We start from the raw sequence: 15856 nt of genomic DNA on the forward strand, positions 1-15856 counted from the left end.
CTTCTTAAAGTGTGGTGCCCAGAACTGGACACAGTACTCCAGATGAGGCCTAACCAGTGCTGAGTAGAGGGGAACTAGGACTTCCCGGGATTTGGAAGCTATGCTTCTATTAATGCAGCCCAAAAGAGCATTTGCCTTTTTTGCAGCCATATCACATTGTTGGCTCATATTCAGCTTGTGATCGACAACAATTCCAAGATCCTTCTCGCTTGTAGTGTGGTTGAGCCACGTATCCCCCATCTTGTAACTGTGCATTTGGTTTCTTTTTCCTAGGTGCAGAACTTGGCATTTATCCCTATTAAATGTCATTCTGTTGTTTTCTGCCCAGCGCTCCAGTCTATCCAGATCACTTTGAATTTTGTTTCTGTCTTCCAAAGTATTAGCTATCCCACCCAATTTGGTGTCATCTGCAAATTTGATCAGCATTCCCTGCACCTCCTCCTCCAAGTCATTAATAAAAAAGTTGAAGAGCACTGGGCCCAGGACTGAGTCCTGCGGTACCCCACTCGTTACCTCTCCCCAGTTTGAGAAGGTCCCATTGATAAGCACTCTTTGAGTCCGATTCTGTAGCCAACTGTGGATCCACTGGATCGCTGTTTCATCTAGCCCACTTTGAGCTAGTTTGCTCATCAGGATATCATGGGGCACTTTGTCGAAAGCTTTGCTGAAGTCGAGGTATATGATGTCTACAGCATTCCCATGGTCTACAAGGGAGGTTACTTGATCAAAAAATGAGATCAGATTTGTCTGGCAGGACTTGTTTCTGACCTTTGGCCTGCCGGTGATAATTTCATATGGAGACAAATGGTGTTTTCTGTTTTGGGGTGGCCCTCATAGACATCAGGGCTAATGACAAAATAGTTACCTAATCAGAGTTCAATTCAGTACATAACTTTGACACTTTTTGCTCTTCAGTATCCCATTTGTTCTTTACATTTCCCAAACCTTTTTGGGGGGGGGGGCGGGGAGGGGTGATATGAGCAGTGAAGTGTTGGGAAATGTTCATCACTTTGCACACCTGTGACTGTGGTAGCGTCTGCCTTCCTGCAAGGGGATGCCTCTACCTCATCCAGAAAACAGGCACACAATTTCTAACACATATTCAAACCTACAACACCTGGACATTTGAATAAAATCCATCTGCAGATGTAAAAACGGCATCTTTAGTTCAGGCAGGCATTTGGGGTGGGTTAGGGTATTTTAGAAAATGTTTTTATTGTAGAATTTTATTGTTTTAAACTGTTTTATTATATGCTGTACATCGCCCAGAGTGGCTGGGTGACCAGCCAGATGGGCGATTAATAAATTTAATTTAATAAAAAATAATAATAAAAACGGACCTTTTAAAAGACCTCTATATCCTTGCACAACCTTCACAAGATGTCCTGCATTGTGGGATTGACAGGTGACGCAACAGAGACAGATGGCCTATCCTTCTCTGATGGCATGCAAAAAGGAGTGAAGCATGTCGGCCAAGAGGAAATGGAGTGACCCAGGCACTACCAAGAGGCTGCCTGGGGAATGCCAAAGAGCGTTGGGGTGTAAAATACAACCTGTGCGACTCCACCTCATTATGTTTTGGGACAAAATCTTGGGCTATGCTGAGGTCCCAAAGATTAACAAGAGAGTTGTGCAGCAGCCTTTTGTAGCTGCATCAGCATGGGAATTTGAGTGAGACACAACATCTTGCTCATATGTATGAGCTGCACATTAAATAATAACAATGGAAGATGGCAGGAGGACTGCTTTTTAACAAATCTGAAATATATTTTCTATTTTCAATGGGGGTTCCTGCAGAAGTCATGAACTCTCTCTTTTCTTATAATTGACCAAAATCATGAACTACTTTAAAAGCGTATCATGAATCAGCGAACAGTTTTTGATTTTAGAGCAATGAGCTCAGCTACTTGAGCGGAGAGACTAGCTGATTCAAAACTCTCATAAGGAATTGTAACAGCATAGTCAGAAATACATCTGCACATGCTCAGAGATTAAACTTATACAGCAACAGCATAAACAAAGGGAGCAATTCAGTATACACTACTTGTATCAATGGAACAAAGCACACATTCTTAAGCAACTCACTAATTTGAACTTTCCAGTTTTGGGTACATCCTGACCCATAAATGATTTGTGGTTATCCGTTCTACACACAAAGCAACTCTTCTTACACTCCTGGTGCAACTCTCGCTTGACCTTCATTAGTTCACTATGCTTTGCAACATTTCTATCAGACTCTGATTTTCTACAAGCCTCTACTCTAGCTTTCTCCAACCTGGTGCCCTCTACACTTTCTGTCTACTTGCTTCTTACTGGAGACTTTCAGCTAAAGTTAACACTTCTTACAATAGCACACAATTCAGCATACGCTCTTGGCGAAGCCTGTGCTTGGGCTTGTTTCTTCCTTTAAGCTTGAGAAGACTGAAACAACGAGAGATTGTCTTCATCTCTAAAATTTTAACGGACCTTATTTTTATTAAGTTCATTTGTTTTACAAGAGATAGAGGTGGCTTTCTCTTAAGGAGATCAGCATTTTCCCAAGGGCTTCTGGGAGGGAGGAACATCTTGGCTCCACTCTTTCAGTAAATGCCATCAAATGAGTGGATGGCAGCGAAACTCACAAGTTATTAGGATCATATTTAAATTCAGCTCAAAATTTACTTAACAAATCTCTTCTTAATAAATCTACAGAACTATGATCTATTAGTATAAAAGCATGGTCTGTTTTAAAAGGGCCCTACAGACACCATGACTTCTTTACTAAGGGGTTGGTAAATTTGTGATCCCATCAATTTCATCACCCACTCTCGGCAACCCGAGAGGGGAAGTTCTTTGGTATTTATAGCATAAAAACAACTGGCGCCAGTATCAACTAGACAAGAGTACTCATTTTCTCCAACCTTGATTTTCAAGAACGGGGCATTCAATTTCAGTTTCCAACTGTTAGGCGTTGGGGAAGGGGTTTTTGGCTTTTATGTGGAAATCTCCCTGGGACTGTCATTGCCTACTGTCTTCTCTTTCTGCACTTGCTAACCCATCAAACCCTAATTACAGATGTCGCGGGCATTTTGAGGCAGCTGCCGGGGCCCCTGTGGCTGGCCTCCTCGGCTTCTTCCTCGCCCACGTCCTCTCCCTCGCATCTTGTAAAATCTACCTTCAGAAATTGCTGTGGCCAGCATTTTCACATTATTTACTGACTCCTTTTCTCTTTTCTTCTCTCTCTCATCTCTACCATTAAAAAAAAATGCATTTGCCAAACTCAAAACCTCTGACACAGACTTTCCTTGCTACACGGGAACATTTTTTCTCTGCTCAACTTCTGAGTCCATACCGCTGTATGTGCAAATGGACTGGGAGACTCTGGAGAAGAACTCTCCTCGTGTATAATTTTGCCCTTTCATCAGTAGCCAAAAGGGCTTCTAACAATTGAACTATATCCACCACAGGTGGAAAGTGGGTGCAAAACGGGTTCTAACTCTGGTTATAACCTTACTAGGATCTTCGCGAAGGCTGAGGGAATTTGGCTAATACACTCAGGATTCTATAGAGCAAGTCTCACTGAGCTAGAAAACTGACAGAAAGTACATACACTGCTGGCCCCCCTTAACCAAGGCCTTTCTCTTTTGGCAGCAAAATGTTTTCTCATAGTACAGAAGCATCCCTTATCAGTTAGAAGGTACACAGTGTGAAGAGTGATTATCGTGCATTGTTTTAGCTTCTGTTAGTAGCAAAAAGCGTGGCTTTCACCGTATGTGAATATAGCTATGAGAACAAACTCTAAAATCATGAAAATTGCCAACAAAAAAAAAACCCTTTAGCAACTGGTTCTGGCGGGCTCGCTAGGAGCTCCATCTCCACCTGGGACAGTGGGGGTTAAAAGTTTGTATAGTGGAACTCAAAAGGGGATACAAACCAGATGGGGCAGAGGTAGCTAAATAACCAGACGGAGCCGTTATTGGGGAGCTAAGGCTTTCTGGGACAAAAACCTTTCCTCTTTGGCTCTGTTTGTAAGCCTCATTTGCCCAAAGGTGCCAATAATCCATCTGGCCAGGAGATTTTCTCTTAGACTAATCTTAAGTCCCTTAATATTTGTTGGTTAAAAGATCCTATATTTGGCCAAGAGGGGAGGTGACAGGCCACTCTTCAGTGCACAAAATACACGTACTTTTTTTTTTTTTTTTACAAATCAGCAGTACCGGACATATTCTTGAAAGACTTCATCATCACATCTAAAGGACTGCCCAAAGGGGGAGAACATGTGTTTCTCATCTTGGTTTTGAGACTGGAACTCACAACCAGTTTAGAACTCTGGGACTCAAACCCAAGGTTCTGATTTCCAGGACTCTAACCTGAAGAAAATCTGGCTTCCGGGACTCCAACCCGAAAACCTGATTCTGGCCAGAATCTAATTTTCTCTGACTTTGAGGACTCTAACTCCAAGTCTGTCTCTGACTTCAAGGACTCTAACCCCAAGTCTATCTCTGACTTCGAGGACTGTAACCCCAAGTCTTTCAGAAACAGTCCAGAGAATGACACAATTTTTCACTTTTCTTTACCTGGTTGTATTTGTGATCCATCTTGCCTTTATCTTGGACCTGTCCCTTATTGAAGTCTCCCCAACCCTCCACCGGAAATAAGATCCCTCAGGTGAACTCACCTGGTGGCGCCTGGGCATTGATTCTGGGTGGAGAAGAGGGACATGAGCCAGATGGTCCTGCCACGGTCGCAAAATTGTTGTATGAGCGGAACACGTGCCTTGTTCGTTGTCTAGCCGGACAATGGATCACACTAGACACGGGTAAGACTCTGGATCTGAAAGCGCTTTATTGCATGGCCAGCAAGGAACTCTGTCAGCAAAGGGGTAGAGAGCCCCGAGTGTTCAGTGGGGTGGGCTTTTGTACAGTAAAATACATCACATATAGGGAAGAACTCTAGCCATGCTCTAGTAGCTGCATTACTTGGAGGCATTCACACAGTGTGTTATCTGGAAAGGGGCTGAATGTTCCCTCCTTGGACAGGATGGATGCTTGCCAGCTACTGACACTCAGTTACTGCACAAAGTACAGTGTTATCAGCTCGCGGCCTGGGGAGGAACTTATCCTCCCTTACAATTCCCAGGGAAACTGCTGACAGGCTGTAATCTGCTTCTCAGACTGTGGTGCCATTGACAAGGGTGGGCTAGCATACAAACATGGAGCAACTCTGGTTCATACTAAACACAAGCACAAGCATCTGTTGGACACCTAAAGCAGATGCCAACGGCACTCTTATAACCGCGTTGCCATTCTGGGGTACACACAACACATTAGGGGTGAGGGTTAAAGGATTCTTTCCACACCCCTTTTAAAACCATCCAAATTGGTGGCCATTACTACATCCTGTGGTAGTGAATTCCATAGTTTTAACTATGCACTGTGTGAAGTACTTCCTTTTATCTGTCCTGAATCTCCTACCAATCAGCTTCGCAGGATGGCCCCGGGTTCTAGTATTTTGAGAGAGGGGAAAAAATGTCTCTCTATCCACATTCTCCACACCATGCATAGTTTTGTAGACCTCTATCATGTCTCCCCTTACCCTCCTTTTTTCCAAGCTAAACAATCCCAGCTGTTGTAACCTTCCCCCACAGGGGAGATGCTACAGCCCCTTTATCATTTTAGTTGCCCTTTTCTGCACTTTTTCCAGGTCTACAATATCTTTTTTTAGGTGTGGTTACCAGAACTGTACACAGTATTTCAAGTCTGGTCACACCATAGATTTGTATAGGGGCAGTATTGGCAGTTTTATTCTCAATTCCTTTTCTAATTATGCCTAACATGGCGTTTGCCTTTTTTACATTGACCGCACGCTGGGTTGACATCTTCATTGAGCTATTCACCACAACCCCAAGATCTCTTTTCTGGTTGGTCACTGCTAGCTCAGATCCCATCAGGCTATACTTGGAAGTTGGGATTTTTTGCCCCAACATGCATCACTTTACACTTGCTTACATTGAACCACATTTGCCATTTAGATGCCCATCCTCCCAGTTTGGAGAGATCCTTTTGGAGGTCTTCACAATCCCTTGTTTTAACCATCCTAAATAATTTGTTGTCATTGGCAAACTTGGCCACTTCACTGCTCACTCCTAATTCCAGATTGTTTATGAACAGGTTGAAAAGCATTGACCCTAATACAGATCCCTGTGGGATCCCACTATTTACTTCCCTCCTTTGGCGTATTTACCATTTATTCCTACTCTCTGCGTTCTGTTCTTTAAACAGTTACTGATCTGTAAGAGGATCTGTCCTCTTTTTCCATGACTACTAAGTTTGCTCAGGAGTCATTGGTGAGGGACTTTGTTTACTTGGGACTTCCAAAAGGCTTTTGACAATGTCTATTGGATTACCCCTGTCTACATGTTTACTGACTCTCTCAAAGAACTCTAGAAGGTTAGCGACGTACCTTTGCGGAAGCCATGCTGATTCTTTTTCAGCAGGGCTTGTCCTTCTACATGCTTAGTAATTTTACCTTTAATAATGCCTTCAATCACTTTAAGAGCCTCATGTGGTGCAGAGTGGTAGGTGGCAGTATTGCAACTTAAACTCTCTCCACGACCTGAGTTCGATCCCAGTGGAAGCCGGGTCTCGGGTAGCTGGCTCAGTTCCTCTCAGCCTTCCATCCTTCCGAGGTCGGTAAAATGAGTACCCAGCTTGCTGGGGGAAAGGTGGTCACGACTGGGGAAGGCAATGGCAAACCACCCTGCCATGAAAACGCCAGCGAGAGTGGCGTCCCTCTAGGAGTCAGCAATGACTCGGTGCTTGCACAGGAGGAACTTTTCCTTTCCTTTCAATCAATTTACTCAGAACAGATGTTAGGCTAATGGGCCTATAATTTCTTGGTTCCCGCCAGATCCCGTTTTGAAAATTGGTGTTACATTGGCCATCTTCCAGCCCTCTGGTATAGAGGATGATCTTAGGGACACGTTGCATATTTTGATTAGAAGATCAGAAATTTCATATTTGAGTTCTTTGAGAACTCTAGGATGGATATCATCTGGGCCATGTGATTTATTTGCTTTCACTTTATCAATAAGGTTGAGAATGTCATCTTTTATCACCACTATTTGCCTCAGTTCCTCAGACTCCCTTCCTGAAAACATCAGTTCAGGCTGTTCAGGTATCTGTCCTATATCTTCCGCAGTGAAGATGGATGAAAAGAATTCATTCAGCTTCTCTGCCATCTCCTTATCCTGTACTCCTTTAACTCCGTTGTCATCCAATGGTCCAACTGTCTCCCTAGCTGGTTTTCTGATTCTGATATATTTCAGGAATTCTTTATTGTTGGCCTTGATATTGTTAGCGATATGCTCTTCAAACTGCTTGTTTGCATCTCTTATTGTCTGCTTGCATCTCCTTTGTGCAAGCTTATGCTGCCTTTTGTTTTCCTCACTTGGGCAAGATTTCCATTTTCTGAAGGAAGCTCTCTTTTCTCTAATAGCTCCCTTAGCATTGCCTGTTAACCATGCTGGCAACCTCTTGGACTTGGTGCTACTTTTCCTAACCTGTGGTATACATTTTAGCTGGGCTTCTATTATGGTGGTTTTGAGTAATCTCCAAGCATTCTGAAGGGATTTAATCCTCTTGACTCCCCATTTTAACTTCCTTTTCACCAGTTCCCTCATTTTAGAGAAGTTTCCTCTTTTGAAGTCAAATGTGACTGTGCTGGACTTCCTGGGCAATTTTCTACCTATATATATATATTTTAAATCTGATAGCACTGTGATCACTGTTTCCAATTGGTTCAACAACATTTACATCTCGTTCTAGGTCCTGGGCAACACCACTTAGGATTAAATCCAAGGTTGCCTCCCCTCTGGTTGGTTCCATGACCAACTGTTCTAGGGCAAAATCATTTAGGGCACTGAGACATTTAACGTCTTTGTCGTGGCTGGAACATACATTTGTCCAATCAATGTCCGGGTAATTGGAGTCGCCTATTATTACAACACGTCTTTGTTTGGAGGCCTCCCTGATTTCATTTCCCATCTCAAGATCACTCTGAGCATTCTGGTTGGGGGGACGATAGCACACTGCTAGCACGAAATTAGTTTTGGAGGCTGGTAAGATTCTCTGTCTTCATGGATCACTGCCTTGTTGTAGCGAAGGGGCTTGCGTAACTCAGTGAAGCCATAAGCTATGCCGTGCAGGGCCACCCAAGATGGACAGATCATGGCAGAGAGTTCTGTCAAAATGTGGTCCACTGGAGAAGGAAATGGCAACCCACTCCAGTATTCAATATGCCAACAAATTTGGAACACTCAACAGTGGCCAGAAGACTGGAAAAGGTCAGTTTACATTCCAATTCCAAAGAAGGGCAACGCCAAAGAGTGTTCAAACTACCGTACAATTGTGCTCATTTCACATGCCAGCAAGGTTATGCTCAAAATCCTACAAGCTAGGCTTCAGCAGCATGTGAACTGAGAACTACCAGAAGTACAAGCTGGGTTTCGAAAAGGCAGAGGAACTAGAGATCAAATGGCCAACATTCGCTGGATCATGGAGAAAGCAAGAGATTTCTAGAAAAACATCTCTTTCTGCTTCATTGACTACGCTAAAGCCTTTGATTATGTGGATCACAACAAACTGTGGCAAATTCTGAAAGAGATGGGAGTACCAGACCACCTTATCTGTCTCCTGAGAAACCTGTATGAGGGCCAAGAAGCAACAGTGAGAACCAGACATGGAACAACCAATTGGTTCAAAATTGGGAAAGGAGTACGACAAGGCTGCATATTGTCGCCCTGCTTATTTAACTTATATGCAGAATACATCATGAGAAATGCCGGGTTGGATGAATCAGAGGTCGGAATTAAGATTGCCGGGAGAATTATCAACAACCTCAGATACGCAGATGATACCACCCTAATGGCAGAAAGCGAAGAGGATCTCAAGAGCCTCTTGTTGAGGGTGAAAGTGGAGAGTGCAAAAGCTGGTTTGAAACTCAACATTAAAAAAACTAAGATCATGGCATCTGGCCCCCTCACTTCCTGGCATATTTTATTTATTTATTGCATTTATACCCCGCCTTTTTTCCTCTTGCAAGGAACTCAAGGTGGCTTACATTATCCTCCTCCTCTCCATTTGATCCTCACAACAACAACCCTGTGAGGTGGGTTGGGCTGAGAGTGTGTGACTGGCCCAAAGTCACCCAGTGAGCTTCCATGGCCGAGTGGGGACTAGAACCTGGATCTCCCAAGTCCCAGTCCAACACTCTTGCCACTACACCACACTGGCTCTCGCCCATATAGAAGGGGAAGAAATGGAAGCAGTGACAGATTTTATTTTCTTGGGTTCCAAGATCACCGCAGACAGTGACTGCTGCCATGAAATTAAAAGATGCTTGCTCCTTGGGAGGAAAGCTATGGCAAACTTAGACAGCATAGTAAGAAGCAGAGACATCACCTTCTTGCCAACAAAGGTTTGTATAATCAAAGCTATGGTTTTCCTAGTAGTAATGTATGGCTGTGAGAGCTGGACTATAAGGAAGGCTGAGCGCCGAAGAATTGATGCTTTCGAACTGTGGTGCTTGAGAAGACTCTTACGAGTCCCCTGGACTGCAAGGTCAAATCAGTCCATCCATCCTAAAGGAAATCAACCCTGAGTGCTCATTGGAAGGACAGATACTGAAGCTGAAGCTCAAATATTTTGGCCACCTAATACGAAGAGAAAAGTCACTGGGAAAGACCCTGATGCTGGGAAAGACTAAAGGCAAAAGAAGGGGACGGCAGAGGATGAGATGGCTAGATAGCATCACCGATGCAATGAATATGAACTTGAGCACACTCTGGGAGAGAGCGCAGGACAGGAAGGCCTGGCATGCTATGGTCCATGGGGTCATGAAGAGTTGGACACGACTTAACGACTGAACAACAAAGATTCTCTGTAAGATTCCCAGCATAGTTATTTGTGTCATTCCTTACTAAAATTATTGAACAAAAGTATATTTTACTGATCGACATTTATGCTCACTTTCTCAACATGTGAGCTGAGTCATCACTGTGCATTCTTGACAGTAAATGTGCATTCTTGAAAGCTTGGGTTTTGTTCTATGTTGTTCAGTCGTTCAGTCGTGTCCGACTCTTCGTGACCCCATAGACCATAGCATGCCAGGCCTTCCTGTCCTGCGCTCTCTCCCGGAGTGTGTTCAAGTTCATATTCATTGCATCGGTGATGCTATCTAGCCATCTCATCCTCTGTCGTCCCCTTCTCCTTTTGCCTTCAGTCTTTCCCAGCATCAGGGTCTTTTCCAAAGAGTTTTCTCTTCGCATTAGGTGGCCAAAATATTTGAGCTTCAGCTTCAGTATCTGTCCTTCCAACGTCCTGTATCTCTGATGCTGTAGCAGTCATTTAATCTATTCAGACAATAATTGCAAGTTTACTGAGTTTACTGTTAAAAGTTTTAAAATATAATGCTAATTTTATGAGCAACCTAAGTCATACATAAAATAACTGGTGCCCTCTGGATGTTTTGGACTACGGTGCCTGGTTGTTCCTGACCATTGGCAATGCTTCCTGAGGCTGATGGGAGCGGAAATCCAAATATCTGTAGGGCACCAGGTTGGGAAAGGCTGTCTTAAAGCAACAAAGGTGCAATCCTATGCATGTTTAGACAGAAAGAAGTCCTACAACTCCCATGTTGGCTGGGGTATGTTGGGAATTGTAGGACTTTTTTCTGCCTAAACTTCCATAGGATTGTGCCTAATGTGATTTTAGGTATGTAGAGAGCTTTTACATTGCTTATTTTTCAATTTTTCCAAAATTTCCAATTTTTCCGAAACCCCCTGGAAAAAAGTTTTTCTCCCATGGCCTCAGAATTACTGGAAATTTTACATCTCTACATACATTTATTATATTGTAATTTCTATCACGATATTATGAGAGAACTGCTAAGGCCTTATAATCTAAGTTGCCTGGTATAGAGAGACAAATTTGTTTTATGTATCTTTTTGTTTAGCCAACATCATCCCTGTAGTTACTAAAAAGTTTGTTAAGGTTTTTTTTTCTGTTGCCATTTAGAGTCCAGTTAACATGTTCTTGATGTGTCTAGCTTTGACGATAATACTGCTCTATATGTGTCTTTGTGTGTACGTATATATATCTTGTATTCTCAATCTGGTTGTGGATCATATTAAACAGATTTGAATTTGGACTGTGTGCCTCCAATCATTTAAAAACATGTTTTTAACCTTTGCACTTGCTGGTATTAAGGACTACAAAACACCAGTTGTACACATGGCAATCACGTTCGCTGCATCCATTGTTAATCAGCTCCTAGAAAAAAGACTCATCCATTAAAATCACCAAGTATGAACTTTGAGGCAAAAGGCAGGCGAATAGCAAAAATGAGGTTCCTTTAATACATTAATTCTTGGAAGATCTTCTTGGAGCATTTGTGAATTGCAGTTCACTCACTTAAAGTATTTTGGATAGATGTGCTTCTATTTATGAAGGAGCAGTTTCAGAAGAACAGGAACAGTTGCAGAGAGACAGCTAAAATATCCCCCCCACCCCTGGTCAGCTCTGGGAAGCAGCCTATATCTGAGCCATAACAAAATGGTGTTTATTTTAGAGGCAGATGACATTTTCTATGCCAAATTACCTTTGCAAATAAAAATAGGTCCCTTTCCACACACTTTGCATTTTAGGGAAAGATAATTGTGCACGCTTAACATTTTCTCTCTTTCTCTTGTTTTGACCATTCTGCTGCATCTACAGAAAACAGGCACTGAAGAGGCTGATGTCTTAGCACAGCACTTCTCCAGTCAGCAGTTTAAGAGTTCAATAATATTTCAGCAATACTTGTGGTTTGAGAGGCATTCAAGGAATATTGCTTTTTTAATACTTATTGAAGCATTTAAACAGATAAACAAAAGTATTAAACTCTACAGCAATAAATACATAAAAACCATGTCACAAACTGGTGCAAAAAGATGTAAACTTTAGGGAGCACAGGTATTAGGAGTTTTAAAATGGGATTTCTACGGCAAATTTCATCCTATTAAAAAGGGAAGGGGTTACAAACTCCTAGTAGTAAAAGAATTAGAAAACTATTTTACCTAAAAATCACAATGTTCAGCATTACAAACATGAAGCCTATTTTTAATAAATAACACAGCCATCTTTACAAAAGCCTTATACACAAGGCAGTAATATAACAGTAATGGGCAGTATTCTACTTGGCACTAGCACTAATGTAAATTATGTCGCGCTAGCACATGCTGCCTCTAGCACAACGCCAACAGCATTTCCTTGCATGACGGGTTTTCTGACAAAACCTGTTGCACCAGCAAACACTATTGGCATTGTGCTAGAAGTAGCTTACAGTAGTGCAATGGAATTTACGTTAGCTCTAGTACCAAATAGGATACTGCTCAATACATTTGCCACGTCTCAGTCTAGAGACTCAACTTCTGGAGCAGGGGTGCAGAACGTCAGCCTGGGGGCAATTCCAGCCCTACTGAGGGACCAGTCTGGCCCTCTGGGGTTCCCCTTGGCCCTATCTCCTTTCCCATAATGACTATTTCATGGTTTCCTGGCTTTTGTGCAATTTTTCCCCATTCTAAAAGGTTGAAATGCCTCTCTTAAGGCTTAGTTACTGGCAGTAAAAGCTTTTAAGATAAAATACGTTGGTATTTTTAGCCTCACCCCTTTCGCCTTCAGCTCCTCCCATCACTGGAATGTGGCCCCCGACAGCTTCTCTGAATGGCCCTTGAGCTCAAAGAAGTTCAACACCTCTGCTCTAGAGCTTGGGGATCGCCAGGAATATGCAATAGCACCCCCTGCCTCGGTGCTTGTCCACCCTATTCTTCCAATTGTGGTAGCAAGGCCTATAGCAGTACGGAAACAGGAATGAGAGGTGAGGAAAGGAGAGTGCAATCCTAGGGGACAGATGTTGGATACGAGGGCTCTGATCTTGGAGCCCTCTGTCCAAAGACCTGTCGGCAAGAGCTGGGCAGGGCGGGAGGAGGATGAAGGCGTTTACAGCCTTTAACTCCTGTTTTTTTTTTTTTAAATCAGCTTGTCAGGCCTCTAAGCCCATCCAGCTTGCTTACCAGTTGTGACCTTGGAAGAGAACCTGCTGTGGATCTTTCTGCGGTGGCTGGAAGAGCGGCGGGGGAAGATCCATGATCAGATTTCTTCCTCCTCAGTCATAGCTCTGTCTATAGATATGGAGGAGGAGATATGTACCATCCTGTGGCTCCCCAGATGCTGTCTGGGTGCCACAGATTTTCTCTGTTAGAGTATGGAGCGAAGAGGCAGCAAACTCTGCATAATGTCTTCCTCCAGGCTCTCAAAACGCTTAGCAGTCTTTGGTCTGAGACCTGGAAGCCATGAAAAAAAATCTATTCATCATCTTCCTTGTATTTCAACATTCATTTAAAAGTTTTTAAAGAGTAAAAACAAATCAGTGCTTGTAAAATGGCAAAAGCAAGCCTGCTTTCAAAGTTGCTATGAAAATACACTACACAACCAACATCAAAAAACCATCACAATATCTATTAACTAATTAAAGGATCATCCTTCCATGCTCAAAAAACTCTGCTATATCAATGCAATGCATGAGTGAGGATTTATTGCATCACTAGTGAGCCAAGTGATATTAACTGGCAACAAGGAGGCAGAGAGAGAACCTGACAACATATATTATCGTAATACTTTGCAGTATCCCTCTTGGATGTTCACATTTCTCAGCCTTACTCTTAAAATTGTAAAAGTGTTATAGAAATAAGCCCATTTCCTTCCTTTTTCATAGTGGTTATGATTCTTGCTAATTTCATCCGATAAAAAAACTTCTGTGCGTATTAAACTCTTCTTTGTAGGATAACAATACATTCAACCATATTTATGTAGAAATAATGGATAAATTTTGTAAAGTGCTTTTCTGTGTTATGTGCTGGAATCCATTTATGTAGAGAACACAAGATCATGTCTTGTAACTCAAAAATCAAAGGCAGTTTTTATTGCTCACATTCATTTCCATATCTGGAGCATACAGATCAATAAAGGGGAGGGGGGAGAGAAAGATTTGGCCCCACAGTGGGCTTCAAAGCTGCAGAGGGATGGAGTATTAGAAGTAAAAGTTCTATATAAAAAAGATTGCCTTATCTGATCCTCGACAGCATCAGTAATAGGCAGTAGTTCTGGCCTCCAAGCTCATTTAACTAATAAGGTGCTTCTGCTCCGTTTTTTACATAGGACTAAGCCAGAAACACTCACACCTGTGCTCAACAGGAGTCTAGAGGTCTGCTTATGTCTTGCAATAGTAAGATCAAAGACTGTGCTATATTACAAGTCAATACAAAGCCAGTAAGCATTACCTTTGTGGAGATGAAATATATCCACATTCACTCCACATAGATTTCAGATCAGAACTGTGTCTGATGAACCATGTTCTATTCAACTCCATCCCATATTGAGCATTACAGAAACTATCAGATTATGTGCATGCACGCACACACACACACACACACTAGAGTGCCACAAGACTGCTACTTGCAAAACTTTCAAGTAACTAAGTGCTCTAGAATCACAATCTATACTTATACTTTGGTTTTCAAAAAATGTTCAGATCATGTTTTATAAATAGGGTCCACTCTACAATACCTTCAAGTTCACAAGAAGAAGATCGTTTTCAGAATTATTATTCCTACGCACAATTTATTTGGAAATAAGCCCTGCTGAATTCAGTAGTACTTGGTTTTAACTAAATATGCATAGGATCAGCCTGCCCTTGCATTGGGGAAATGGGAAGTGTGTCACAATCTGACTACTGACCAAGGTAACTTTAGCATTGATTTCATGAACCTAGTGAAATATACAAAACATTCCTTAGCAATTAGCACCTCTAGTAATGTGCCTTTGGATTCTAGAACATCCTGTTGCGGAATCACCGAAGAACATAGCTCCTGAGATAGTGACCCGGTTAAGAACTTTCAAACATGTAAAACAAATTCTAATATGAAGTTTTCCTAATTAAAACTCGTAGACACTTAGCCAGTTTCCTTAATGCAACTTTGAAAAAGTACAAAAATAATAGTCAAACTATCAAAGTATATAAAAATAGGTTAGTAGACTGAAGAGCAGCTTTCCCTTGGTTGTCTGAAAGAATCCAGTGATCACCACCAAGTCATCACCTTTAACATTTCTCTGCCAGGTTCTCTCATAATTCTTCAAGGTCACTTAAATCCACCACTACTTTCAGGAAGAGCGTATCGTCTTTGATAAAGGTATTCTTTGCATTTTCCAGCATGGTGTGCGCAACAAACCGAGGAGAGCCAGAGGCAACGTTCATCTCTCCTTCTGGCCTTTTGAAGCTGCTGCTGTTGGGGTCAGCCTTAAAGGTTTCAAAGATGTGGTTTTTCTTCCCACTTTGGTCCAGAAGCATAAGTGTAACCTTTTGCTTGAAAGGCCATGGTAACAAGGAATCAAACTCCCCTCTCATCACTACAAAGTACAAGGAAACATGGGTCCCCTTTCCTGAACCATCCCCATTTAGATATGCTCTGGCAGATAATCTGTACCCACAACGGCTGGTGTAAAAAGGATGGCTGAATATGGAGAGGTTGTGGCCTTCTACTGCCTCTTTCTTCTTCACCTTGTAGTCCACAATTTTCCAAATCAGTTTCCCGTTGTAACTTGTCCCTTCCAAAAGCTTAAACCGCTCTTCATTTTTGTTAAGTTGTGCCCTGTGGATACCAAGGTGGATATCATGTTGGTTCGACAAGTCTTCCAGAACAACTGGAGAAGAAAGACACATAATGTTAAGAGGTTAACAAAAAATGGCATACACCTACACATGCTCCTTTCATATGTTGTAG

The 15856-nt window shown here is 42.3% G+C and overlaps 1 protein-coding gene across 5 annotated transcripts in view; it reads right to left on the bottom strand.

Annotated features, from left to right (window-relative positions):
- Positions 1–11846: 11846 nt before the first annotated feature.
- Positions 11847–15856, bottom strand: part of TRAF5 (TNF receptor associated factor 5) — a 54081-nt gene continuing 50071 nt past the window's right edge. For 3 of the 5 annotated variants that reach the window (XM_084828879.1, XM_084828881.1, XM_084828878.1), the window contains one exon: positions 13049–15776. In XM_084828879.1, coding sequence (XP_084685005.1) covers positions 15199–15776 — 578 coding nt within the window. In that variant the 3' untranslated portion in view covers positions 13049–15198. Of the gene's footprint in view, positions 15777–15856 lie in introns of all 5 variants that reach the window. The other 2 variants (XM_084828876.1, XM_084828877.1) reach the window with 2 other exon arrangements.

The sequence above is a fragment of the Heloderma suspectum genome, chromosome 1, assembly GCF_057233095.1.
Source record: "Heloderma suspectum isolate Gila_16-S chromosome 1, 16-S_ref, whole genome shotgun sequence".
NCBI lineage: Eukaryota > Metazoa > Chordata > Lepidosauria > Squamata > Helodermatidae > Heloderma > Heloderma suspectum.